The 27,961-nt window shown below is 42.8% G+C and overlaps 1 protein-coding gene across 1 annotated transcript; it reads right to left on the minus strand.

Annotated features, from left to right (window-relative positions):
- Positions 1 to 2: 2 nt before the first annotated feature.
- PRMT5 (protein arginine methyltransferase 5) lies at positions 3 to 27,961 on the minus strand. The gene is made up of 17 exons (XM_089678191.1): positions 27,808 to 27,961; positions 20,813 to 20,931; positions 18,772 to 18,857; positions 16,093 to 16,227; positions 15,896 to 16,014; positions 15,773 to 15,822; positions 13,478 to 13,641; positions 12,897 to 13,058; positions 11,548 to 11,625; positions 9,750 to 9,808; positions 7,325 to 7,447; positions 7,060 to 7,235; positions 6,616 to 6,725; positions 3,337 to 3,430; positions 1,766 to 1,882; positions 1,579 to 1,643; positions 3 to 385 (listed from the first exon to the last, which is right to left on the minus strand). The coding sequence occupies exons 1-17, from the start codon at positions 27,915 to 27,917 to the stop codon at positions 233 to 235; spliced, it is 1,920 nt and encodes a 639-aa protein (XP_089534317.1). The 5' UTR covers positions 27,918 to 27,961; the 3' UTR covers positions 3 to 232.

The following is a 27,961-nucleotide window of genomic DNA, read 5'->3' on the forward strand; positions in this document are numbered from 1 at the left end:
CATTTATGATGAAGTAACTGCATTCAGTTTATTAGTTATTTTTTCTATTAACATTTAATAAAAAAACAGTGCTAAGAATGAACCATATATCCTGTACTGCTGTATCTTCTAAATTCCACGGTCTTCCAGAGTAAGCTGTTTAAGGCACAGCATATTTCCACCCATGACATGCTCTGCATCAAACTACTTGCAGCAATAAATAGGATCAAGTAAAGTCTTGTGAGATGGCTTCCTACAGTCCTATGGTGTATGAACGGCCAGTGGGATTGTGAATAGCAGAGCAGACAGGAGATGTCACCGCCCACTCATACCAGACCTTTTTTCCATTGTTACAACGCCAGAACCGCACACACACGGTGTCACCCTCTCGAACAGGAATAGGTTGCTGTATAACAGAACACAACAATATTAAACACATAGCAAAATACTGTGTTAGCCTAGCAATTTAGGAAATTAAAAATTGAATACATAGCAATCCAGTTGTCGTCCACTTTCTCTACAAATACAAAAGGTCAAACAACACACACACACACACACACACACACACACACACACACACACACACACACACACACACACACGTAGCAGCAGAAGATCAGATAGCCAAAAGGTTACTAGGTAGCTATGGGTGGTCAGCAGAGACAGAACAGATCCATGTGTTGCTTCCAGCCAGTAGCAGCAGCAGGAAGGTGCTTCTTCAAAGCCAAATGTCTGGAAAGATGTCAAAATGCACGTGATACTCCATCCAGCTGACATCGGTGTTAAATCACTGGTAAACCTTCCACGGTAAGCAGGGATTTTAAAAGCTCCTAATGGCTCTGGTGAAAAGTTTGTTCCTGATGCTTGGCTTACACAATTTACAGAGAAGAGGGTCACACCTGGAACTGTGCTGCAACTCCAGACCTGGACAGGGCTCAGCAGCTAACATAGTAGGCAAAGCACTGTGTTGAAAAGGTCACATTTCCTGCATTCGTTCAGCCTAGCAGGGTGCAGGTATGGCCTCCAAAGAAAAGTACAGAAAAAATATCAATCTAGATAGTTGAATAGAGGCCAGCTCAAGCAGGGATGTAATCTATTAATAAAATAAATAAATAGCTAAAAACAAAAAAGGAGGCATGCTGGAATAGGAGGGGTTATACCATTACCAGCATGGCCACAATTTTGATTTGCCAGTGCCTCCTTATATGGCAGTATAACCCAACAGTCTTTGAATTCCTGTGTCCCTTAATGAACAAGAACAAAAACTTGGGCTTTGACTTCTGCACATTTTTGAACCAGGATAACCTGCATGGTTTTTGTATATATTCGCCCTATATTTTAGCATTTCATCTCTCTCAAAATAATGGTTGAGTCAACTTTCTCCCTCCTAAAATTGGTCCTACACTACAGGAGACTATAGTAATCTAGTAAGTGCATGACACTGTACACACTTTTGGGAGCAGAAATGAAATAAGCAATCCCTAAAGAATTTAAATATATATGTTGGAATCAAACTAATTTTAAAAGCCTGCAAGATACTAGATCATCATATAAACATTGGATAAATCCCTTTTGTTGCCCACCTATGCTACAACTTACCTTAATTGGAAACAGAATAGGAAACCATGAAAACATCCCTGGGGAATGCGTCTCGGGGCAGATACCTGCATAGGACACACAATGCAAAAGAAAAATGTAATGTAAAAAGCAAATGTAAAAGAAAGCCATGACACAGTCTGTCAAACAAGTTGTGTGTATGTAATAAAGAGTGGACTGCAATACTAACTCAAAGTAACATCTTTGTAGAGCACGGTCTGAAAATATCCTGCGAACCCATGCAGTACGGTATTCAGCTTTATAGAGTATTTAAGGCAGCAGTAACGATTATTATCGATCACGGCATCTGGAAAGAGAGGATACATTAGATAATTCCATGCATTTGTGACAGGATATTTATAGAGCTGCTTCCAGTCTTCTCTATCTCAAAAAAATCAGCCTAACAAGAACTAAAAGGTTTGCTCTGAGCCTTATTCTACACACAACACACCATCTCCCTGAAAACAGCTACATTTAAGAACACCAGACAATTTTCTTTTAGCTTTGGAGTGGAACTGGTCAGTCATTTGCAGTCTGTGTTCCCCATGGGAAGCTATCATCGCCTCACTTTGTTTCCACGATACCTGAACAAAAGTAATGAAGGTTTGGGGGTTGTTGGAACAGCAGGAAGGCACAGATAGCAAACCCCCCCCCAAAAAACCCACTGTCAGAGGGTTTACTTTTCCTCACGCACACTAAAATATGTTTCATGTGATCACCTGGAGAGATTTCCCATCACCCCAATAGGGACACACACGGCACACAAAAAAAACTTGACAAAGGCTCTAAACCCTTCTCTGCTACTGAAAACAATATGGGTTTTTGCCTGGAGCTGGGATTTAAATATTTCTTGGCAAAATGCAGCTATGACTTGCAAATAGTGTGTGTTAGTAAATTTTGATCACCTTTCTTTTGCCTGATGAAGGTGGACCACAAAACGTGTTGAGAGTACAGCCACCATCATAAGCCCTATATGTGAATTTTTTTTTCTATAAAAGTAAAATTTCAATGCCATTCCACCAGAAAGTTGGGGTCCAAAAATTATTTTCTGTTATATTCATATATTAGGTGCCTGAGAGGTAGAATGAGTTGTTGAAACCTATACCGGATTCTCTTATATAAACCATTTTGTGTTGAACACACAATTATTTAAGGATAATCCTGAGAGCATATATATATATATATATATATACACATATATACATATACATACACATATACACATATACACACACACACACACACACACACACACACACACACACACATATATACATACATATATATATATATATACATACACACACACACACACATCCATACACACTTCATGTTGTAATTAAGAACAATTGTAGTTTAAAAGTTTTTGATTGCTTGCATTCTGGTACCTATAAAGTCCCATCCTTTTTAGGAGACATAATAATATATGATTCTACTTTGGGGATGAAGTGCCCAATGATCACTCCCTGCACCACCAAGTTACATTATATACACACCAATATAAAATTAGAAACTAACACACACCAGTCCACTTCTGAATGTTTAAATATCCTCTTTGCCTTCAGAGTTCATAAAGAAATCACTTGTAGAACGGTTTTACTGACTAGTCAGCAAGATGTATACTTACAACCTCGGTCTGGAGCTGAACCAGGAAAGCTCCACTATAAGTAAAATAAACTGACTAGTTAAATATTTTGAACCCATTACAAGCAACATAATCCTGCTACTCTCTCTGTACAGTAGAGACCTCATTTCACTCACCTGTGTTTGGATGCTTGAATGTAAAACACTGTAATGGTTCTGCAAGCTGGTGGAAGTTGTGCAATCGAACAACATAGGGCATCTCAAACTGGGCCTACAATATAGGCAATAAAAGGTTATTAACTGATTCAGATGGCCCAAAAAAAAAAAAAAAAAAAAAAAGGAGTTTTTCAGCATTTTTGTATTAGCGTTTAGCCGCATTGTTTTTAGAGTTTGACGCAATTTACCATGTTTTACTGCGTTAGAGCGTTTTTACAGCTAAAATAAAAACTCCTCAGGAAACCCACTAGTTCTGGAAGTTTTTTTCCCCAGCCAAAAAACGCCCCTGCCAAAAAACACGGATTACAGTCTATTTCTGCATGGACACATAGGTTAACATACTTGGGAGCTTACTGGCAGTAGAAAAAAAAGTCAAAAGCCAAAACACAGCAGCTGTAATAAAGTCTAGTGTGCATGAGGTCTAAACAAAGTACAAGTTTCAAACCATAGAATATATTACTTGATTTTTTAAAGGTTTACAAAAAGTCACAAGATATTTTTCAATGCACGTATAAAATTAAGGCTTTGCAGACAACACATGCTGCTTATATGTTCTTACTGAAAATACATAGGGAACCCTCAGGGCAGAGAGGTGGGATGGTATGCGTTTCTCCTGGGACTTTAGCAGTGTGCATGAAACTAGCAGATCAAATGTTATACTATTCACAACAAAGAAGTAAAAGGACTCCATAAATGTTGTGGACTGATCTGACTGGAGCACTTTGAAAGATATTTTTGTTCTTGACCTAAAATCTCTTTCTTGGAGTCCATAAAAGGGACACTAGAATAAAAAAAAAAAAAAAAAGCTTATATTGCTGCCTACTGGAGAGTCGGGGCACTGGCAGAAGAGAAAAATAAGCAACACAAGGGCAAGGCAAAAACCATGATGGATGATACTGTTCCATCAAATGGACTCCCAAAAAACAAAAAAAAAACAAAAACAAAAAAAACACCAACACACACGATTTGAAAAGTTTACACACCCCTATGAAAATGTCAGGTTTCTGTGATGTACAAATTGAGACAAATCATTTCAGAACTTTTTCCACCTTCAACGTGACCTATAAGCTGTACAGCTTGATTGGGAAAAAAGAAAAAAAAAACACCTGAAATCTTTTGGGGGGTGTAAACATAAAAAACTAAAATAATGTGGTTGCATAAGTGTGCACACCCTCTTATAACTGGGGATGTAGCTGTATTCAGAATTAAACATATTCACATTCAAAATCATGTTAAAATAGGAGTCAGTACACACCTGCCATCATTTAAAGTGCCTCTGATTAACCCTAAATAAAAGTTCAGCTGTTCTAGCAGGTCTTTGATATTTTCTTAGTTGCATCCTACAGCAAAAGCCATGGTCCACAGAGAGTTTCCAAAGCATCAGATGGATCTCATTGTTAAAAAGGTGTCAGGAGAACTCCTGGGCAATTGCCCTCTCAATCTGACAGATTTGGAGTAAAGACTGTCAGGAAAGCGAGCGCTAAAATAACCAAAGCTGCTATAGCACCAAAAAGGCAACCAAATAAACCTTCTCAAAGACGTACTAATAAATATAAGGTGTAGCACTGAAAGTCTTAAATGACTTCTACATAAAAATCCATAGTGTTGTGCAAATATAATAAAATAAAAGATAAGCTCAAATATATACAATAATGGTGATTATAAAATATGCATAAATTATAATAAAGTGACTGTAAGTGCTGATAAAGTGACAAATGTGATCACATAAAATGGTGTACAATGATTCACCAGATACGCCTCTCTCTCTATCTATTCAAGATGGCCGCCAGACCTGCTCGAGGCTCCGGCGGTGTGACGTCACAACGTACAGCTCCTCCTAAAAGGAGCATAGTGCGGCGGACGGCAGAAGTACTGCAGAAGATCCAAGGAGGGATTCCAGACCAGGCTGTGGACATCCTTAAGGGGACCTCTGGCTGACCACTAATGGATATATATATATTCTATCATTTCCTCCGATTCCTCCACCCCCCTCTGCCAATCCCTCCACTGGCTTCCGATTGCGCAACGGATCAAATTCAAAATCCTAACACTGCCGTACAAAGCTGTCCACCATACTGCCCCGAACTACATCACCGACCTAATATCCAAATACCGCCCATCACGCACACTCTGCTCCTCACAAGACCTCCTTCTCTCTAGTTCCCTGGTCTCCTCCCATGCCCGCCTCCAGGACTTCTCCAGGGTGTCACCCATCCTCTGGAACTCCCTGCCCCAACCCATCAGATTATCACCTACTCTCCTCTCCTTTAGGCGCACCCTGAAAACCCACCTCTCCAGGGAAGCCTATCCCACCCCCTGCTAACTTGCCGACCTCCCCCACTCTTCCTACCACTCCATCCCCCACAGCTTTCTCCTCCTGTGCCACCATCCCCTCCCTCCTAGATTGTAAGCTGGAAAGAGCAGGGCCCTCGATCCCCTCATGTTTTGCACTGTATTGTTATTGTTCTGTCACATGTTCTATCCCCCTTTGTAATGTACAGCGCTGAGCGAACTATTGGCGCGTAATTGGCGAGTGCGTGATCTTACTACCTACCCGGCACATCGCCGAATCATTGTATATAGCATGTGGATCACCGAATTTAGAGATCAATTACCCAGATCTCCACTTTTTTTCACCTTATGGACAGCATATTGTCATTTGTGCAATTTATATCATTTTGGCTTATTGCATTGGACATTTTATTTTGACTTTTAGGTCACTTTGTGACACCATTTTATGTGATCACATTTATGTCACGTTAATCAGCACACAGTCACTTTATTGTAATTTATGTATATTTTATCTATCTACATACATACATACTGTACATACATACTTCTCCGCACTTTATTATATTTGCACAACACTACGGATTTTTTTTGTAGAAGTCATTTAAGATTTTCAGCATTGCACCTTATATTTATTAGTATGACAGATTTGGAGTGTTTTTGCAAGGAAGAGTGGGCAAATATTGCCAAGTCAAGAGGTGCCTTGCTGATAGACTCATACCCAAAAAGACTGAGTGCTGGAATAAAATCAAAAGATGTTTCAACAAAGTATTAGTTTAAGGGTGTGCACACTTATGCAACCATATTATTTTAGTTTATTTTATTTTTAGTTCCCTCCACCTAAAAGATTTCAGTTTTTTAGTTTACATTAAAAGGTGGAAAAGTTCTGAAATGATACATCTTTATCTCATTTGTTATATCACAGAAACCTGACATTAATTTCTCACTCACCTCCGGATCTCTGTCTTTTTCTCTGCATGCTCTCACTTCATTGTAAAGTTTAGATGAAGAGATTGGAGCCAGGTAAGAAGTGTATTCTCCTGGAATACTAACACCACCCTCTGTTAAAACAAGAAAGACTGAGTGAAGCAACAAGAATATGTCATAAAACAAAATGGAGATCATAGAAATTGATATTCAAGAACCTGAAAATGCTCACGCATGGCAAAAACATGCATTTTCTATTGAAATTAATAGATACAAATCAAAACAAGTAATCACAATCTATAACGTGTGTGCAATGGGGAGCATTATAATGCACACTGATGTAAACTGTAAGTCAATTAAAATGTGTGGCTATGCATGTTGATGTATGTTTCACTTGAATCCGTATTTGGCAGATGGCAAAACCAATGGAGTAGGCCTTAAACAAAGTTTAGGTAACAAACAAAACACCTTTAAGGAAATGCTGGGCTCCATCCAGACACTCAGGGGACAATTCGTTGTCTCCAAATGACCCCAAAAGTTCACTGACAACGATATCCGCTTTCTCTGGAGGATTCCACTCCCGCATGTCACTAGACACAACAGTCACTTGACTACCCCAATCTTCATAGCGCCACCCTTCCAACCTGTGAAACAGAACATCGGAAAAGGTAAAATGTTAGGAGGGGTGTCATGAGGTTAGTGATCAGTAGAGATATTTGTTTCTCAAACCCACGTGATTACTGCATTAGGATTCTTCTCCACAGCATATACTTTAATCTTGCGCTCTGCTTGCTTGGCAGCTCTCAGGGATGCATTTACCAAAGGTCCCCGGCCTGCTCCAAGAACCATCAAAATCCTAGGAACAAAAACAGAATTTAGGTGGTACTAAAAGCAAAACCATAAATGGCATATATGAAGCAGTCCGTCATTAGCACTCTAAGTCCTCCTGTAAAAGTAGTTTACCTGCTGATCCTACTGGTATGTTTCACCTTCCTTTAACATCAAGATGTGCAACAAAAGTAGATGTGAGAGGGGCGAGACAAACAATTTAACACTGACAGGGGTAATTACAATGCTCAGCTTTAATTCATTTATATAAAAACCTTAATTCTCAAAAAAAAAAAAAAAAAAAAAAAAAAAACCTGGGTAATTGCTTCAAGTGTGAGCTGGAAAAGTCCAGCGTCCACCTAACACTACCCTCTTCAGACAGTACTGCTGACCAAGTGTATCTCCCTTGCTCTAACAAAGACAGAAGCATAATCACCAGGTGAAGATAAAAGAAAGGCTAAAAAACTGAAAACTAATCCAAATCACAGCATCTAAGGATTGGCAATCTGAAATATTTTTGTTTTTGGATTTAGGTGCACTTTGAAAGTGGTTATAAACTGTCACATATACCCAGTGAAGTGATTGGCCTCAGGTGATACACAGATGAAACAAATCCTCCTACATAAGTTGTACCTGTCAGTCTTCTCTACATCCATTCAAAGTCCTGAATTGATAAGGGGGGGGAGGGCAAGGGGGTAGAGAGCTGCACTCTGCAGAGCTTGGTGTGCAGAGCTCTGAGAGCTGATTGGGAGGGAAAGGACACACTCCCCTTCACACAGGAACAGAGCTGAGGCCTGTCAATCTGCTGGAGCTCTCTCCCCTGTCACCATTTTACTCTTGGTATCAAAAACTTGTCCGAAGTATTTCATGCAGATAGAGGAACGAAAGACAGAAAATGGGACTTGTGGATATGTCTGAGGTTTACAACCACTTTAAAGTGCAAGAACACAGGGCAGACCCAAGATGGAATCTATTAAAAAGGTCAAGGTGGACTGCCTTCCCTCCTGTACTAATCTCACAGTTCACATTTAACTCAGATTTTTACATGCACAGTTTGCCAGGTATATTCTGACTATATTGTTAGATGTGCTTATGGTTCCAAAACATGTACACTTCCAAAATCCAACAGATTTATCAGATATACAATTTGTGAGAATAGAGGGGTCATGTCTCTCTGGGAACTAAAATATTCACCATTCTGCATGGATATCAGACTTTACATGAAGAGTATATTCCCATATATCACCTTAGGTGTTTTATCCTAACAGATTATAGTAACATGAACTTTCATTTTGCAAACAAAAAAAAACCCGAAAACTTCTATACAAACATTTAGTTTTGGGTTGTTTTTATGCTTTAATGGAAAATGAAAAAAGTGCTAATTTACAATCCATATTGTTTTAAAGAGTTATTTTATTTATTTTCATTTATTGAAATCACACCTTGGACCAAGCTGCTGGTGTTTAAGTGCTTGATTAACTTTTTATTTCTCAACAAACTATCACATAGGGTACAAAAATTCACCCATGCGATACGTCATTAGAGAACCTGTCACAAATAGTACTAAAGTTCTCATTAAACATAACTGCGGTGCTAGGAAGCAATCTGTACAGCAGTAGTCACCTGATCGCTTCCATCTGACAGTCAGTTTGTTAGATTTGTAATCGTTTGCAGCAGGAGGGGGTTCACATACACTCCTGGCTGCTAAGAGCTAAAGCCATGACATGTTATAGCAGCTTTTAGTGAATTTAACTGCCTTCCAAAACACAGAGTAAAAAGATACCAGCTGGACTGATCATCTGAATTACTATTTTCACATTGGCTTTATGACAAAAACAAATTCCCTGGCATTCTGGTCAATTTAAGCAAATAACACTTTTTTGTTATATTCCTTTACCCAAAGCTCAAGACTTGTGAAATTAAAGTGTAATTCAAGCCTAAAACCAACTAGTCTTAATGTCCCCTCCTAAATACCTATGCTGACTAACCTGTGCAAAAAGAAAAGATGTATATATCTACCGATTTTCAGCCTGCTCTGGTCACGTGATGTGGTTCCTGTGTCAGCCAGTGGCAGCTGCAGGGAAGAGGAGGGAGACAATGGCTTTGGACACAGAAACCTATGGCTGACGTCACCTCTTCCACATATTCCCAGCAACTGTCAAGTGCCATCTCCTCTACCCTGCAGGCAGAGGGATAACACAACTGGACCAGGCTGAAAAGACGAAAAAAAACAAAAACCACACAAAACCGAAAACATACAATATAAAGACTGATCTGATTGTAAAGGCAGTACAATCAGATAAATTCATACCACTCAACAGCACACTTACTGTATGTTAGTATCCTTTTCTTCCTCTGGGACTCTGTCCAGCAAACACTTATACACAGCCTGAATAGAAAACAAACTGTCAATCATAGATGTTACGCATTAAAGCTCCAATTCGGGCTAAAACTTTTTTTTTTTTTTTTTTTGTTACCTTCCCTCCTCCTTCCACCAACCCATTCTACTATGCATTTTCTTCTCTTTTCTGTAGCCATATGTACCCACCTAAGTACCCCATAGTATGGGTTACTTGTTGGCTGCACAAATGCCACCGATTCTATTGATATAGAACAAAGAGTAGAGACCTCTCTAAACTGTGACCCTCCCGATGTGTGTCTTAGAATACAAGAAAGTCCCTCTGGTTAAAAGTAATTTTGTAGCTGGGTCTTTTTGAGGGAGGGGGTCGTGTGAGGTGATAACATCCACATAACATGATTTCTAAGCCCTCCATTGACTACACATGTAGGGATGGGAATACCCAACCACACATTTACATAGGAGAAGAAAAAAACACCAGGATACAGGCAACATGGCAAAATATCTAGGTTATTGGTCTACTGCAGTTATGCGTAGCTGAAAAAGAAGCCCTCAGCAAGCAGGACATATTCCCTGAACACATTTTGTAGCCTCAGGAGTGTAACATTACATCCAGGAAAATAGAGGGTAAACACTGACGAGCGCGTCAGACCCCTAGCCCTTCTCACCAACTCGTGACCGAAGGGCTAGCCAATCTAAAACCGCGCTGTCACGTGCATAACAATGCAACGCTCAGCCACACCCTGCACAAAGATTTTCCAGCTCACTGGACCACAATATGTGCCGCAGCCTGAGAGCGATTGTTACTGGGTCAGGTTAATTACACAATTAACCCTCCACACTGCCACCACCGCCTTTTTGTACAGCGAAGGAGGAAACTTGCCAATAACACTATGATGTTTGAAAAAGCGTCTCTATACACACTGTCACCGCAGACAGATGTATGCAGAAGTTTAACACACAGTAGCACTCTAAAGAGACAGGGATTCTTAGTTTGCATTTAAGAGCTTTAGAAACAGTTCAACACTTTTCAGAAAATAGGATTACTAAAAAAGGTCAGGGGTGTCTTTGAAGCCAAGGACCAATCGCCTCATGTGGGGAAAGGGTGTAGGCGGAGACCCAGGCTAGTACCAAAAATACCTCCCAAGTTATACCATGGTCAATCACCTTCCATAGGTACATGCAGCATCCTATCCACTGTAGGATAATATGCAGAATGATATTCTGAACGTCCAGACACCAATTATGACATACTCGCTTGGGACGGTTAAGGAGATATCGCTTTCTGCTCTCGGGTAGACGTAATCTAGGGATGTAAGGTATCAGGTGACTCGCATCAAACTGATCTGTCTGAATATATGTTTTGTTTCATTGTACGTTTTTCCTGCGGAAAATTATAAAAGTGTATGAAAAAGTGGTTTTAAATGGGATGTAAGGTTTTACTGCTATTCCATAATGCTTTCAAGCCCAGTGACTGACTGGTTTATAGCTTTACGAGCAGCTCAGAGCAAGAGTCTGCCAGACACACTGGAATCAGCTAATTGCGTTTACAACCATGAAGTGTATCCAGCTGTGGCCGATGCACTCCTGAACTCAGCCACACCATTCAACAGGGAGAACGGATTTGGAGTGAGAATGATACAAAATGGAGGATCTTTAGCAACATGGACATCCGCGTCCATATCTCTAGGTACAATTGCTACAAAACAGAGCATACCAAATAATGTTCTTGAGCTAAGCAATTCATGTATGTTAATATGCAACTATACCTGTTGATACTGAGAGTATTTCACTGGATCTTTCTCAAATACTTCATATGTCTGAGATTCCAAATTATCCATCAAAGGCTATAGAAAAAAACAAAACAAAAACAAGTACATTTATTGTCTATCCATCAAATGACAAAATTTTGTTAAAGGAGAAGTTCACTTTTAGGAACAGATTACATGTTCCACCCATTTTTAGGGTATAACTTGTAACATGTCCCCAATGCTGCAGCCACTGCCCCCCCCCCCCCACCCTCCTCGTGACAGAAGTACGGGGAGAAGCTCCCCGTACTAGCTGTCACTTTCTAAAGACAGCACGGCCGTGCAGGGCTAAACTGATCACTGGCGCAATGCTTTACAGGCTCCTGCAACCAAAAGATAAATGCATATATTTTTACTGCCAAAAAAATGTGCATTTATTATTCTTTGTCAAAAAAGGTGAAACTTACCCTTAAAGGGTACAACTTTCTGAAAAGGCATAGGTGGGCTGCCATTACTGGCCAGCTTCTGAAAATGGTAGATGCTCAGCTTTCTGGCTTTAACCCCCTTTACAAAATCGCCTAACGCGTGGAGGCAAAAGGATTGGTTACAAAGCCCATACGCCACACATGAATTGCTGGGTCGCCGGTATTTCTGTGCTGAACTCACACTCACAGAGCTGTTAAAAGACAGCTCCTGTCCCCGCTAATGATCAGTAGCCAGTGGGACCAGTTCCCAATCATGTGACCACTGTGAAAGTTGATCACATGATCAGACCTTTTTAAAGGGAAACCAGGGCACGATGGGAGGGGTAAATACTTTGAGAACACGAGACCTGAAAAAGCATGTCACAAATAAAATTCAGAGTAAAGTCTGACCCTAGCCTTGCTCTGGGTTTGGGACTCAAAGTACTGAAGCCAAAAACACTAGCATGACACACTAATAACTAGCATTTCTGGAAGGAGAGGTCAGCATTTTTTTTAAAGGCATCATGCACACTGGACATTTTTACAACTGCTCCTAAGGGCATCCGGTCTCTAAACTCCCCTGCATATTATCTTGTGTTTATGCACACATAGGATTTTAGCAGCATTTTGTGGCAGGAGTTTGGTGGAAGAAAAAAAACCCACTGCCAGAGCATCCTGGAGCAAAGGTTTGGCTGAAAAGACGTTTGATGTGCTTGAACTTGTGCCTAACTTATTTATTCAGGCCAATTACATTAACACCCAAATGCTTGAAGGTGGTTAAACACGTGTAAATGTGGTACACACTTTTACAAGCGTCAAGCTTTTTTTTGGCCAAATGCTGCTGGCTTCTAGGGGAGTTTAAATAATTGGCAGTGTGCATGAGGCCTAATGAAAAAAATGAATTACCTGTAGTGGGGACTGCAAATAATCCTCATATCCTTTGGCAAACATCTCGTAAGCATTTGGAGGAGGTCGATTTTGACTTAAATACTCTAGATACTGTAAATATGAACAAAAATCTTTCTCCGAGTGATGATGTGAGCCCGAAATCACAAACTGCACCTCCAGCTGTAAAGCAGAGAAACAAAGGGTCAGTATAAGCAGTAGAAAATACTTATGCTTTCCATACATGACATGAATTTTTGCCGATCTCGGCAAACAGCCAAAATTCAAGCCTTAGGTGGCCCTGTCAGCAGCACCCAGCTTTACTAACTGCAAAAATTGAAGGAGCCAGATGAAAAACTGTCAGCAAAACAGAGACTGCATTCAATCGGATGCAGTCACCGTTTGGGTATTCAGACAGATGCAGGTGCCTACTGCCTAACTACAATAGGCATCAGTGGAGATTTCTCCATCCATGTGGTTCAGCATGGATATAGGAATCTAGATTTTGCTTATTTCACCTGTGAGCTGAAAAAAAAAAAAAAAAAATCTGTGCATGCACAGCTAACTTTATATTCACTCTCCTAAATAGTGTACAGTCTTACCTTAAATAATCTAAAAATAAGGCGCTGGTGCACTTTGGATAGAACAGGAAAACCTTTCTTGTTGGTTAGAAAAATGGTAGTGGGGAGAATGGCTGCCTTGATGGGTTCTCCCAACCATCGGTCAATAATACTGCCACTAGGTAGGTCAGCACCCACTTCAATAGCTAAGGGTATAAAGAATAAGAGCTGGTCAGAAAGGTTTTAAAACAAAAAAATTATGTACAGTTAAACAATTATAAGAAACGTGTCCATATACAAAATACTGAACATGGTCACTGCCAGCTAGTTTTGGAAGATGTAGAGTACACCTGAAAATGAAAAAAACTTTTCCTTTCCCATCTTGGATAGAGATGAGAGGGATTAGAAGACCTGTAGGGTTTTTATGGCTGTGTCCCAGCACATTTTGGGCTGTCCCCTGGAAATCTTGCAATGGGGATGCTAGTTCTGGTGACCTAGAGGAGCACCAAGGGATTCCCTTATTTTGAAGAGATTTTCACGTTCTGTTTTGGCTATAGGACAGAAGTGAAGATATATCTTCCCAATAAAGTCCGGTGATTGGGATAATACATGTCAAAGGGGTGGGGGCTGCGAGACCATCGATGTCACCAGGCTAACTTTGTGCTGCTGGAGGACAGGGAGAGCAGTGAGCTGAATACTGCTGTGCCGAGGTGGAGAGATCAGCTATGGTTGCTCTGTTATGCTCTTGTAGATTATACATCTATGAAGTGGTTAAAACACTCTCACCTTTAAAATTGCATGCTCGTGGAGTGGCAACAAAACTATGGTACTTAATCTCCATAGGCGATGCTTTAACTGCCTCCCGCCCGCCATACAGTACAATGACGGGCACAAGGCGGTTCTCTCGTTCTGGAAGGACGTCATATGACGTCCTCCCATTCTAACCGCGCATGCGCGGCTCCGGGAGTGCAGCGATCTGTGGTGCGCTGTTTCCCTCGGACACAGCGGATCACCGATCAACAGAAAGAGCTGAAGATGTCACCCAGAGGTGATTAAATACCACCAAAATAAAGCTGTCACAAAAAAAAAAAGATACAAATTTCATATGGGTAAAGTGTTGCATGACCGCGCAATTGTTATTCAAAGTGCAACAGCGCTGAAAGCTGGAAATTGGCCTGGGCAGGAAGGGGGTATAAGTACCCCATAGGCTAGTGGTTAAAGGCCTTTACAGGTTACCAGTTTACTACACAGAGAGTCTCATGCTAAAAGTATTGCCCTCACTCTCATTTGCAGCTATACCTCAAAATGTGTGCACAACCCATGGATATGTTCACCTTTGCATACGAGCAAGTTTGTTTTTAAAATGTATTATTTTTACACTGTGTCTATAAGACCCCAGATCTCTTCTGCAAAGCATCCGATTAAAAAAAAAAAAAAAAAAAATGAAAAAAAAAAAGGTCAGTTTGATCAGATGCTTTCTCATGCCAGATAATTGCTTGATTACATCTTACAGAAACCAGAAGTGACCAAAAAAAAAAAAAAAACTTGCACATCCGGTTTCTTATACCATAGAGATGACGGGGACGTTCTGGTACATGATCATCTCTATGGTATGCCTGCTTCAGTCCTGGGCTCCCTGGTGGAAAAAGGAGAACCTTGGAAGATGGTAACCTGTAGCTGTAGACATGGTGTCAGTTCTTCTGTTTTATATGTGCTGCACTTGGCTCATATTCAAGTCTGAATATTGGATGGCTCTGAGGAATCGCTGTAAAGGCTGCATTGGTTTCCTCTCTTTTTTATTTAAAGGGTATACAAGTGCTTTTGACCTTTTACATTTTGAGGTCTGAATTGAAGGCGAACAGCCTAATTTACCACCGGTGGCAACTGCACGAAGGATATATGTTCGAGGAGGTGGTTTGCGTCTAGCACACCAGAAGAATCACTTATTGTGGAAGTTTGGATAATTCACTTGGGATACATGGTTTATGGCACAAATGGGCTTTTAGTGACTGATGAACTTTAATGGGATACTCTAGTCCAAAACTTTTTTTTAATCTCATTTTGCATATAGTCCTACTTTAATTCAAAGCTTGGCAATTCGCTATCCCACTACAAGCTAGTAGTAGGTAAAGTAGAAATTCCTGACCTGCATGCTTGTTCCAACTTAATGTCTTCGTAAATAGCAAAGCAAAGATGATCACCTCAGAACTTCTGCCTTCTAATACAAGTCATCAAGATCATATTTCTAACATTACAGGTTACTTTTATAGACAATACAAAGATGCATAAAATTTTCTTGTGACAGGGTTTATAACTAAATGTACTTTGATATCTCACCTAAAGCAGTTCTTTTGTTGTAATCACATAGGGTCCGGAAATGATGCCACCTAGGAGATATGTTAAGTTTAGAAGCACCAATCACCTGGAATGTGCCATACATTGCTATTTATGCCAGCTTACCAAAGCCAAGTCCGTTCTTCCCCACTATTATCCTCCCCTTCAGACTGAGGTAATGGTTCATTGTCTATGAGGTCTTCTCGCAGATCATCTGGAGTCATTAATGGAACTCTCATCCAGAACTAGTAAGCAGACAATGATGGTCTTAGCAAGTGTAAAAGAGAGCAAGCACTATATAAAAAGGGACAGCATATTCTTACCATTGTGGAATGATGACCAGTGTGAATGTGATTTGTTAGGAGTCGAGCCAAGTTGCTGTTATCCTCACACGCAAGAGGTATAAGAAATGCAGGAAGTCCCAGGTATGCTGAAAAATTTAGCTCCTGTAGCAAAGCCTGTAACAAATAAGCAGTATACTTTTTTTTGTCAAGGAATGGACACACCCACCACATGTTTGCTATAATTTAGTGTTTCACATCATTTTGTTTCTTCTTGACGAATGATTTGGGGTTTTAGACCAGACAAAGAAGGTCACATATTATATACAGATATATTTTTATTGGTGGTTTTGTATGAAACAAAATAGGTTATATGACCACAGTTCTTTTCTTATTAAATGGCAAACAAAACATATTTCTCTAAAATCAATGATCACCTCTACAAGTGTTATGTTGAAAATTATTTCTGACAGAGCTTTTATCCCTCTAAAGAGGCACAAAAAATAAAACCAAGGACCAGGTCCACCAAGTACTAATCCATGGCAAGATGGGTTTGCTGTTAGGGATGATTCAGAGTAGGGAAGGGTTATAATGCTTCAGTCTTTTTGCTGTCTATACAGTTAAGGATATTTCCCTTCACTTCCTGTTCCCCGGACACACCAGGAAGCAAGATGAAATCTCATACAAAGCAAAGAAAAAACTACTCTCTTAGAAGAGTTGTCAGAGAAACACATGTCCCCATTGGAATAGTTACCCTATCATTGTAACAGTGACAACAACACAGGACAAAGAGGTGGTGACTCTTTAGCAGGGAAATATTAAAACGTGACAGGGGCCAAGCTCTTACCTACTCTCTAAACCCACCCAAATATTTCTGCGTATATGTATACTTTAACCGCCTTTATACATGCTACACACCATTACGGTTCAGGCCATTTTTAAATCAGTAAAACCCAAAAAGCAAACTTTTTTTGCAGCTTTCCAATTCCAGGATGTGATGGCTGCATTAGTTTTCTTTTATAGGCTCTCTTCTATATTATCTTATGACCCAGCCAGTAAACTGTTGTCCAAAAGAACAAGCTGTTTTGCAGATGTATCTGTTACAGAAATGAGACAATCCATTTAACACTGGCAGGGGTGCTTACAATGGTCAGCTTTTAATGTAAAACCGTTATCCCAAAATGAGAAAACAAAAAACTGCCGCTGTATACAAAGCAAAGGTTGGAGTTCAGCTTTAATTTGTTAGTGTATTTAAATATGCTAGTACATCTAAATAGTTCCCTTCCCCTAGACGGACAATGCTGCTGTCCAAAAGGTACACCCTGTGCTCCTTCATCCAGATTGGAGTCACTTTAATACAGTTGTGTTACTGTTCAAATCACCAGGTGAAAACAGAGGGGAAAAAAAAAAAAAGAAAAACACGAATGCAGCCACCACATCTAATGGATTGGTAAGCTGCAACAGATTACCTTTTTGGTTTAATACCGCTTTAAGTTTTCAGTGCAGTAAAAGCTTGACTAAAAACTAGCCATGCAACACTGAACCCAAAATTTTTCTATCTTGAGACAGAGCTTTCTTTTGGTGGTGTTTAATCACCACTGGATACAAAACACCCCCCAAAAAGCACACATGCTTGGAAAATAGACACCTGAAGGCGTTTGGTAAGAAGCAAGGTGAGTATTTAAAAGATTAAATTTTTTTGCCACAATTTTACAGAAAATGGAATTCATTGTCTAAGATTTCTCACACACAGTATATGCATACTTACAATTACACCACAGCACATTCTGCTACTCCTTCCGAGAATGGGGATACTACACGTGTGGTGTCTGAAGTGCCAGGACAATTGAAACACAAAATAAAATTTTTTAAAGCAGACGCCCCAAGGTGAAAAGGCAAACACTGGTTGCAATTAGCAACAACTGAAGCTCTGGCTGTAACCAGGCAAGGAGCTCTGGGATATTTGCACAGTGACCCTGACTGTAGTGCTGTGTGAAAGACAAATAAAAAGCTAGAAAAATCACTGGCAGTGTTTACACTTAACTGGTCAAAGAGATCACAAAGTACAGAGCGCCACTCTCACAAACTCAACTCGCAACACAAATATTCCAAAAGGCCATTTCATTACAATGGCCAGTCCTATAGGGAATAAGAAGCCAATCCTAAAATGACCAATACACAGGTGTACCTGTTTCAGATAACCCCATTAAGCATCATGGTCGGTCCCTTCCCTGATACTTTAAGACCTCATGCACACTGCTGCTTCTAAACTGACATAATTGGGGCTTTTGGCGGGTTTTTTTTTTTTACTAAGCCCCTGAACGAACCTCAAATGCATGTGTCCATGCACACATAGGCTTTTAGAGGAAGTAAAAGTTAATTTGCATAAACAAAGAATTGAGATCAGGAGAGGAGCTTTTGGGCATTAAAAAAAAAGCCAAATGCTAGGCGCGTTTAGCACTTCAGAGTTTATTAATTTCAATGGTCAGGATAAATTTAAATTCTAGCCTATGAAATAAACGCTCAAACACCAAACTCACCTAAACGTTTTTTTTTTTTTTTCCCTTCAAAGAACACATTTAGATGAGTTTTTAACATAGATTTTCTCCTATCAGGAGAAACTGTGTTTACATGTGTGCATGAGGTCCCAAGTTTGTTACCAGTTGTATTATGTTCAAGGTATATGAGTAAATAGAACCCCCATAACTTTCTTATACTTACAGCTTCGGAAGTTTTGCGGATTTCTGGAACCTCTGAGTCCACCTTTATCCATTCAGACAGCTTTCCTACAATAAGCGTATTCCAATCTGAGGAGAAAAAGTTATGCATTTTTTCACTTGTATTTATAGTAACAGCAGGGCAGCATAGACAATACTGAATGTTAGTATACTGTACATCACATTAGCAATGTTACTGTATTGTTTTCCCACCTCTTTACCAGTGTCTGGAAATATATTTATAAAAAGCAATATTTTTTCTTCTTGTAGCCTAAACCAGGGTTTGAAATGAAATTTCCACTCGCCTGCTCACCAATGGCGAGTGGAAATTATGGTGGGGGCGAGTGTGTCCCCCAGGGCCATCTTGCTGAGCAGGCTCGGAGCTCAGGCCGGATCTGTCATTGGCACTGGGAGCAGTCAGACTGCTCAATAGCTGAGTGCAGTGAAAGCAAAGGAAGGAGTGTGTGCTGTGCTCTCTGCCTCCGCCTAGAGTGCAGTACCCAGCTCTGTGAGTGAACAACGAAGTAATGCAACTTTTTATGGGTGTGGGGGTGTGTCTGCATGTATGTACATGTGTGTGTCTGCATGTATGTACATGTGTGTGTCTGCATGTATGTACATGTGTGTGTCTGCATGTATGTACATGTGTGTGTCTGCATGTATGTACATGTGTGTGTCTGCATGTATGTACATGTGTGTGTCTGCATGTATGTACATGTGTGTGTGTCTGCATGTATGTACATGTGTGTGTGTATGTATTTACGTGTGTGCACGCGCATGTTTGTGTATATGCATCTGTACGTGTGTGTGTGCGTACGTGTGTGTGTGCGTACGTGTGTGTGTGTGCGTACGTGTGTGTGTGCGTACGTGTGTGTGTGCGTACGTGTGTGTGTGCGTACGTGTGTGTGTGCGTACGTGTGTGTGTGCGTACGTGTGTGTGTGCGTACGTGTGTGTGTGCGTACGTGTGTGTGTGCGTACGTGTGTGTGTGCGTACGTGTGTGTGTGCGTACGTGTGTGTGTGCGTACGTGTGTGTGTACGTACGTGTGTGTACGTACGTGTGTGTACGTACGTGTGTGTGTGTGTGTTTGCTGGTCGCGAGTAACTCTTAAGGCCTGGCTAGTAGCTTGGGACTTGAAATTTTAAGCCCTGGATAAACGACTATCTATATACATGCTACAGATGAAAGATTATAATCTCTTGCAGTGATTATTAACTTGTGAACACAGGGTATACAGACAAAAGACAACTGTCACATGATCTTGCAGATTGCTGCGAGACTAGAATATTAAGACACACAATTTGCAAATTAGGACATAATGGCTTCCCGAAGTATTGTCTCCAGCGATGCAACACCCACACTGTCCATCGTCCAGTCCCCAACATCTTTAGCCAACCTTCTTCCTGGTTCAGCACCTTCATCTATCTTGATTGGCCAGCCTAGGATGTCTCAATCAAGCATGAGAACAGCAGTCACTTCATCCCAGTAACCAAGCATGCAGAGAATGTGCAGCTCTGTGTACAATTTGAAGAAAACTGCTAACAAGTAGAAAATAGCTTTTATTGCAGAGGAAACTGACTTCTGGCATAAAAGCCTACCTTCTACCAATTAAAACACTTTAGTGTCATTATAAATTAAATTTCGTGGACAATTTCTATTGCACTGGCATTTGATCATCCCACAGTCTGTCAAAGTTTCTCAACCCGGATCCCACGGAAGCCTAGGGTTCCTCCAAAGGTCACTAGGGGTTCCTTGAACATTGAGCAATTTCTGCATCTCAGATAAGTTCCCATTAATCTTTTTAGCTCTCTGTAAAAGGGTAATTCTTCCAAATGTCCACAAGTGTGAAGAGCATTCTTCCCACTGACCATCACACTAACTGAGTTGTAGATATAGTAACTTTTAGCAGGAGTTCCCTGAGAAAGGAAAGTTATTTAGAGTTCCTCTGTGTTGAGAAGGTTGACAAAAGGCTACAATATGTCTATAAGGAGAACGATTTCTCCTAGCAATAGAGGAACTGTAATCCCCCCCCAAAGCATCCATACCTCGTCCAGAAAGTAGGAGGTCTGAGCGAGTCTGGGGCCCACATCGAGACTTGGCAGGTTCTCTGTAAAATTCTCTTTTAAAACGTGGATGGAAGATGGGCATACACAAAAAATCAAACCTGCAGAAAAGTACAGGGGAAAAAAAGTTAATGGAGCCGGTTTTAGCTTTAGGTTCTTTGCAGTCAAGAATTAAAAACAAAAAAAATATCCCCAAGGTATTTCATCCTTTTCACAAGATTTCATTTGTGAGTAGATACTGGCAAGATGCATCAGCTTCCTATACCTCTTAGGGAAAATGAAGGAGACCTCAGTATTGTAGTTTTTAGCTGCATATTGCATAACTGAAAAAGGTTTTTTTAGGTCCCAGTGGACAGGTAACCAGAGTGTCTAAACCATTTCAGCTAGCATCTAACCCAGTTTAACATTTACATTTTTATCAACAGCATATGTTCTTCAGCTTTCAGTATCAGAAAGTAGTGCAAATGAGGCGATTATCCGCAAGGATTAAATCACTCAGCAAAACAAGATTAGAATTACTCTAACAGTTTAGCCCTTAAAGGAAACGAATGGTACTGGATGATTTTTTCTTTTAGTAAAGTTTGTACTTGGAATAGTTATATAGGTTTTGCATGTCATTTGCAAGTTTTGTCTGCTGACATACACATTACTATAGGACACAGTAGGGACATAGAGGACAGCAGTAGGAAGGAGAGTACAGGGGGAGCCAGACATCCAACAAACCCAGAAGTATGCTGAATTTTGAAGATCCAATAGAATTTTCTCTGAAAGACAGCAGAATTTGGTGGTGCAGATGAAGAGAAGGGTATGTGTTAAACCTTTTCCTTAAACTTTGGCTTAGCTTTACTTTTTTAAATAAAAAAATATTGTTAACAGTTATAATTCTCAAATAGTGATTGTATTTGCTTATACCTGTGCATGCAGCACAACTGTCATCTTTGAGGTCCATACTTTTAAGAGTGCTGCTTCACACCACGTGGTGCGGGAAAGGCATTTCCAGCACCTCATTCAAAAGGCACTGCCTTAGCAATCTACTGAGGGTGCCAATACATAGTTAAGGGTCATTCCAATAGCTGCAGTGGGAAATTGGCCCATATGTGCTGTGTAGCGCAAATGGAGGAATCTTATTTTATTAGTTCAATCAACAGGCTGAACAGATGAAATCTGAGTATAACTAGCTTTAGAAAGAGCCCCATCAAAATTATAGTACCGTATTTGCCGGCGTATAAGACGACTTTTTACCCCTTGAAAATCTTCTCAAAAGTTGGGGGTCGTCTTATACGCCGGTATTATACGGCATACTGACACTTTTCAGGGGGCGGCGCGGTGCCGCCGCAGCCACCCCCCCCCCCCTTCCAACGGAAGAGGCACTAAGTACAGGGATGGGCAGGGGCTGTTTCTTACCTGGCTCCGGTCCCACGACGATCCGGTCCAGGAAGCGCGGCTGCTCCTTCAGTTCGGCCACTGGATGTTGGCGCGGCTGCTCGGCTCCGCGTCCTCACCGGTGATTGGCCGCCAGAACTGTAGCTCAGGAAAGGCACACAGGCGGCCAATCACCGGCGAGGGGGCGGAGCCGAGCGGCCCCGCGAAAATCGAGTGCAGGACCAGCAGGTAAGTGTTCAGTGTAGAGGTGCTGCTGCAACCACATATGCTGGCTGCAGCAGCACCATACGAGAACAGGGTCAGCAAGTGTCAGTGGGAGGAATAGTGCCCCATCATTGGTGTCACTGATACCAATGATGGGGCACTATTTCTCCCACTGATACCAACGATGGGGCACTATTCCCCCCCTCCACTGACACCAACGATGGGGCACTATTCCCCCCCCCCCACTGACACCAACGATGGGGCACTATTCCCCCCCCCCCCCACTGACACCAACGATGGGGCACTATTCCCCCCCCCCCCCCACTGACACCAACGATGGGGCACTATTCCCCCCCCCCCCCCACTGACACCAACGATGGGGCGCTATTCCCCCCCCCCCCCACTGACACCAACGATGGGGCGCTATTCCCCCCCCCCCCCCCACTGACACCAACGATGGGGCGCTATTCCCCCCCCCCCCACTGACACCAACGATGGGGCGCTATTCCCCCCCCCACTGACACCAACGATGGGGCGCTATTCCCCCCCCCCACTGACACCAACGTTGGGGCGCTATTCCCCCCCCCCCACTGACACCAACGTTGGGGCGCTATTCCACCCCCCACTGACACCAACGATGGGGCACTATTCCACCCCCCACTGACACCAACGATGGGGCACTATTCCACCCCCCACTGACACCAACGATGGGGCACTATTCCACCCCCCACTGACACCAACGATGGGGCACTATTCCACCCCCCACTGACACCAACGATGGGGCACTATTCCACCCCCCACTGACACCAACGATGGGGCACTATTCCACCCCCCACTGACACCAACGATGGGGCACTATTCCACCCCCCACTGACACCAACGATGGGGCACTATTCCACCCCCCACTGACACCAACGATGGGGCACTATTCCACCCCCCACTGACACCAACGATGGGGCACTATTCCACCCCCCACTGACACCAACGATGGGGCACTATTCCACCCCCCACTGACACCAACGATGGGGCACTATTCCACCCCCCACTGACACCAACGATGGGGCACTATTCCACCCCCCACTGACACCAACGATGGGGCACTATTCCACCCCCCACTGACACCAACGATGGGGCACTATTCCACCCCCCACTGACACCAACGATGGGGCACTATTCCACCCCCCACTGACACCAACGATGGGGCACTATTCCACCCCCCACTGACACCAACGATGGGGCACTATTCCCCCCACTGATACCAACGATGGGGCACTATTCCCCCCACTGATACCAACGATGGGGCACTATTCCCCCCACTGATACCAACGATGGGGCACTATTCCCCCCACTGATACCAACGATGGGGCACTATTCCCCCCACTGATACCAACGATGGGGCACTATTCCCGCCACTGATACCAACGATGGGGCACTATTCCCGCCACTGATACCAACGATGGGGCACTATTCCCGCCACTGATACCAACGATGGGGCACTATTCCCGCCACTGATACCAACGATGGGGCACTATTCCCGCCACTGATACCAACGATGGGGCACTATTCCCGCCACTGATACCAACGATGGGGCACTATTCCCGCCACTGATACCAACGATGGGGCACTATTCCCGCCACTGATACCAACGATGGGGCACTATTCCCGCCACTGATACCAATGATGGGGCACTATTCCCGCCACTGATACCAATGATGGGGCACTATTCCCGCCACTGATACCAATGATGGGGCACTATTCCCGCCACTGATACCAATGATGGGGCACTATTCCTGCCCCTGATACCAATGATGGGGCACTATTCCTCCCACTGACATCAATGATGGGGCACTATTCCTGCCACTGATACCAATGATGGGGCACTATTCCTGCCACTGATACCAATGATGGGGCACTATTCCTGCCACTGATACCAATGATGGGGCACTATTCCTCCCACTGATACCAATGATGGGGCACTATTCCTGCCACTGATACCAATGATGGGGCACTATTCCTCCCACTGATACCAATGATGGGGCACTATTCCTCCCACTGGTGTGCATTGGAAGAGGGGTAGTCTTATACGGCGAGTATAGCCCAAACACTACATTTTAGCAGGAAAAGTAGGGGGTCGTCTTATACGCCGGCAAATACGGTACTTTCTGATTTAATGCTGCCCAGCAATAGCTGCATCACATTTTCCTGATGACATCAGCGGACCAAGTCTAAGTATTGAAGCGGCCACTTGAGGACTCATTCACACTGGCACTCCAATAGTTTATGCATCTTAGATCATTTTTAGTTTAGTTGTTCCTACTTTATAGCAGATTTAGATGCATTTACACCTGTTCAATTCCACAAAACTAATAAAAATACAAGAAAGCAAATTTCTCTTGATTTGGAAAGCACATTTAAAATGTCTAGTGTACAAATGTACATAGAAATCCATAGGATGTGTAACTAGTTGCCGACCGCAGGTAGCCGAATGACTGCTACACTGCGGCCGTCCAGTTCTGGGAGGGCGTCACATGACGGCCTCCCAGAATGCGCTCACCTGCGCGCCCCCGGGGGCATGCACCCGGCGATCTCCGTGATTGCTGTGTCCTACAGACACAGCTGATCACGTGATGTGGTAAAAAGGCCAATCACAGCAACCTTTTACCACGTGATCAGCCGACACGCAGATTACTAGGAAATGCAATTGCCAGTTGTTGGCTGCACTTTCCTCACGCCGTCAGCACGTGAGGAAAGTACTGCTGAGAACCAGTTGTCAAGAGCAGGGATCGGCACTGATGATCAGTGCCCTGATGATCGGTGCCCAACAGTGCCACCCACCAGTTTTGCCCACAAGTGCCCAGCATTGCTGCCCACCTGTGCTGCCCAGCAGTGCTGACTATCGGTACCCATCATCAGTGCCGCCTATCCATGCTGCCTATCAGTGCAGCCTCATCAACGCACATCAGTGGAGAAAAATTACATTGTAGAAACAAATTTTTTGCTCTTTTTTTGTTTATAGTGCAAAAAATAACACCCAGCGGCAAGTAAATACCACCAAAAGAAAGCTCTATTTGAGAGAATAAAATTATAAAGATTTCATATGAATACAATGTTGCATGACAGCACAATTGTCATTCAAAGTGTGAAAGTGCGACAGCGCTGAAAGCTGAAAATTGGCCTGGTAAGGAAGGGGGTACAAGTTCCCAGTAGGCAAGTGGTTAAATCTGTTACTTTGTGGACCTAAACGGTGTACATGAAGCCTTAAAGCTGGCAAAACATGGATCGAAATTTGGCTGGTTCAGCAGAGATTCGATCCCTGTACGGGCAGGGGCTGATTGTATCCAAGTCAATCCACCAAATTGATGGTGGTAGTAATCGTGTTCTGCTGGTCAGGAAGGCCTCCCATGCCTCCCCCCCCAGAGCACAAGAGCACTGTGGAAGGGAAGGAAAACAAATCATGTGGGCTGCAAAAAATGGCCTGGTCAGGGAGGTAAATCCTCTGGAGGGTGATTAAACTCACTGTGGAACCTAAGGGGTTAAAACCCCACATTGTGTAAAAATGGTGTTTAATCTAATCTTCTCTATTCCTCCCCTTCTTCCACTGTCCCCAATATATTCCTGATAGAGCAGAGGCTTGGAGTCACTGCACATGTTCAGCCTGGTCTGTATTGCTAGTGTTTTTTTCTTCTTTTTTTACCTTGGAAGAGTGCATGTAATCAGTAAAGGACCAACCAGCACTGTCCAAAGAGAGGGTTAGGGGTCCTGCAGTATCATAGGAGAGAAGGAAAACTCCCCCTACAAGCTTTAACCAGTGCTCTGCTGGACACTGATAGAAGTCACAAGACTGCTCTAACTGCTGATGAGAAAGAGTATTTAGCAGTTTATATTTACTAAAATAATTACACTTTTATGTTTTGTACTGTGGGAGACCAGATATAGTGAATGCAGGGTCCAGGGTTTAGTAATACTTTAAAGAGATTTTTTTTTTGTTATTAGCCAACTGATAAAAAAAAATTGACCCGATTCCTCCATCCACACATTTGAGGTGGACGAGGGAATCCTTCCTGCTGTACTGTTGCATTCTGACTGCAGGACTCTTCCACCATTAGAATATACCAATCAGCACTGCAGCTGATTGACTGCAGCACTGATTGAGTGAAAAGTTTCCAACAAGCCAACTCGAGAACAGTCAGTCCTCATCTCAACTGCTCTCAAAATGGAATAGATGGATTGAAATTCAGCCAGTCAAATTTTGATCCACATTCTCCCTGTGCCTGCGTGGATTTCCTTTGCTTTCCTCCCACACGCCAAAGACATGCTGGTAGGTTAATAGGCTCCTGTATGTGTATGGATGCAAGTTGGGGACCTTAGATTGTAAGCTCCTTGAAGGTTATGGATTGGTGTGAATGTGTAATAAATAAAGTGCTATGTAATTTGACGGCGCTATAGAAGTACCTGTAATAAAAATCTATGACCAGCTTTACTTTGCTCCAGCTTGGCAAAATCTACATATGTATTTCTTATAGCTAATGTCTGCTGGGGAAGCTGGAAATCACTCTAATAGTTGGCCCCCTGGCACCGACGGCAGGGCACTATTCCTCCCCCTGGCACCGACGGCGGGGCATTGTTCACTCCCACCAGGACATTTTCTTCTCCCACTGGTCACAGTCCGGCCCCCCTAAAGTTTGAAGGGCAGTAAACCGGCCCTTTGTTTGGAAAGTTTGGAGACCCCTGCTGTAACCCATTTATTTGAATAGGCTGCAGATCGCACTTGGAAAGAAGAAATGCTAGTGCATGGACTACGCTTTAAAAAGCACACCGCATCAAATTGCATGATACTGCGATACCATGTGACTCGGTGACCACAAACATTGCATTTTGGATCCAAGGTTTGGGTGTCTTTAATACATTTGCTTTTCCTGGAGCACGTTGTGGTGTGAAGTGGCCTTCAGGCAATGATCACTCTCACTGACACCAGGCCTGGGGCATATTGGACCCTCACTGGCCACCATCCGACCCCCTAAAGTCTGAAGGACAGTAAACCGGGCCTAGGTTAGTAAAGTTTAGTGAGCCCATGTCTAGGGGGTACCAGTCATGTGACCGGCAGGTACACAATAGAAGGATCTGTTAGTAGGTGATGGGTCTCCTCATACAGAACACGTGTTCTCCATCCCCGAGCCTTCTGATGTCATGGCTGCCCTATAACGGTCCCCCCAATGTGACGGTCCTCTACAGAGCTCTCATTGCTGGGGGTCAGGTACACAGAGCTGCAGCTCCGGTCTATGAGGAGAACGGCTCACACCTGCACCGCACATGTCTCCTATCCACGTTGTCTCTCCTCCCCTCTTACTCAGCAGACAGGGCGGCCAATACAGCGGACTACACAACCTCACCCTTGTTTGGCTACAGCACCCAACGTGTCTGGCACCTCGGGGACACAGTTGAGATCCCGTCCGCTGGACACCCGGCCTCCCCCACTGCCAGCTGCCGCCATCTTGACCATAGACTCACTCCACGCGCGCTACACAGGTCACTCCCCCTTCCTCA

Source organism: Staurois parvus, unplaced genomic scaffold, assembly GCF_062004578.1.
Source record: "Staurois parvus isolate SC_StPar_1 unplaced genomic scaffold, SC_StPar_1.0 ptg000199l, whole genome shotgun sequence".
In the NCBI taxonomy this organism is placed as follows: Eukaryota; Metazoa; Chordata; class Amphibia; order Anura; family Ranidae; genus Staurois; species Staurois parvus.

Bases quoted from the DNA above. Each gene is read 5' to 3' on its own strand.
- PRMT5 (XM_089678191.1), bottom strand. From the start codon at position 27,917: ATGGTCAAGATGGCGGCAGCTGGCAGTGGGGGAGGCCGGGTGTCCAGC. The intron at 20,932-27,807 runs GTGAGGTTGTGT...ACTTTTCTGCAG, and splicing joins GGTGCTGTAGCCAAACAAGG to GTTTGATTTTTTGTGTATGC. The intron at 16,015-16,092 runs GTAAGAATATGC...TCTGCTTACTAG, and splicing joins CTGGTCATCATTCCACAATG to TTCTGGATGAGAGTTCCATT.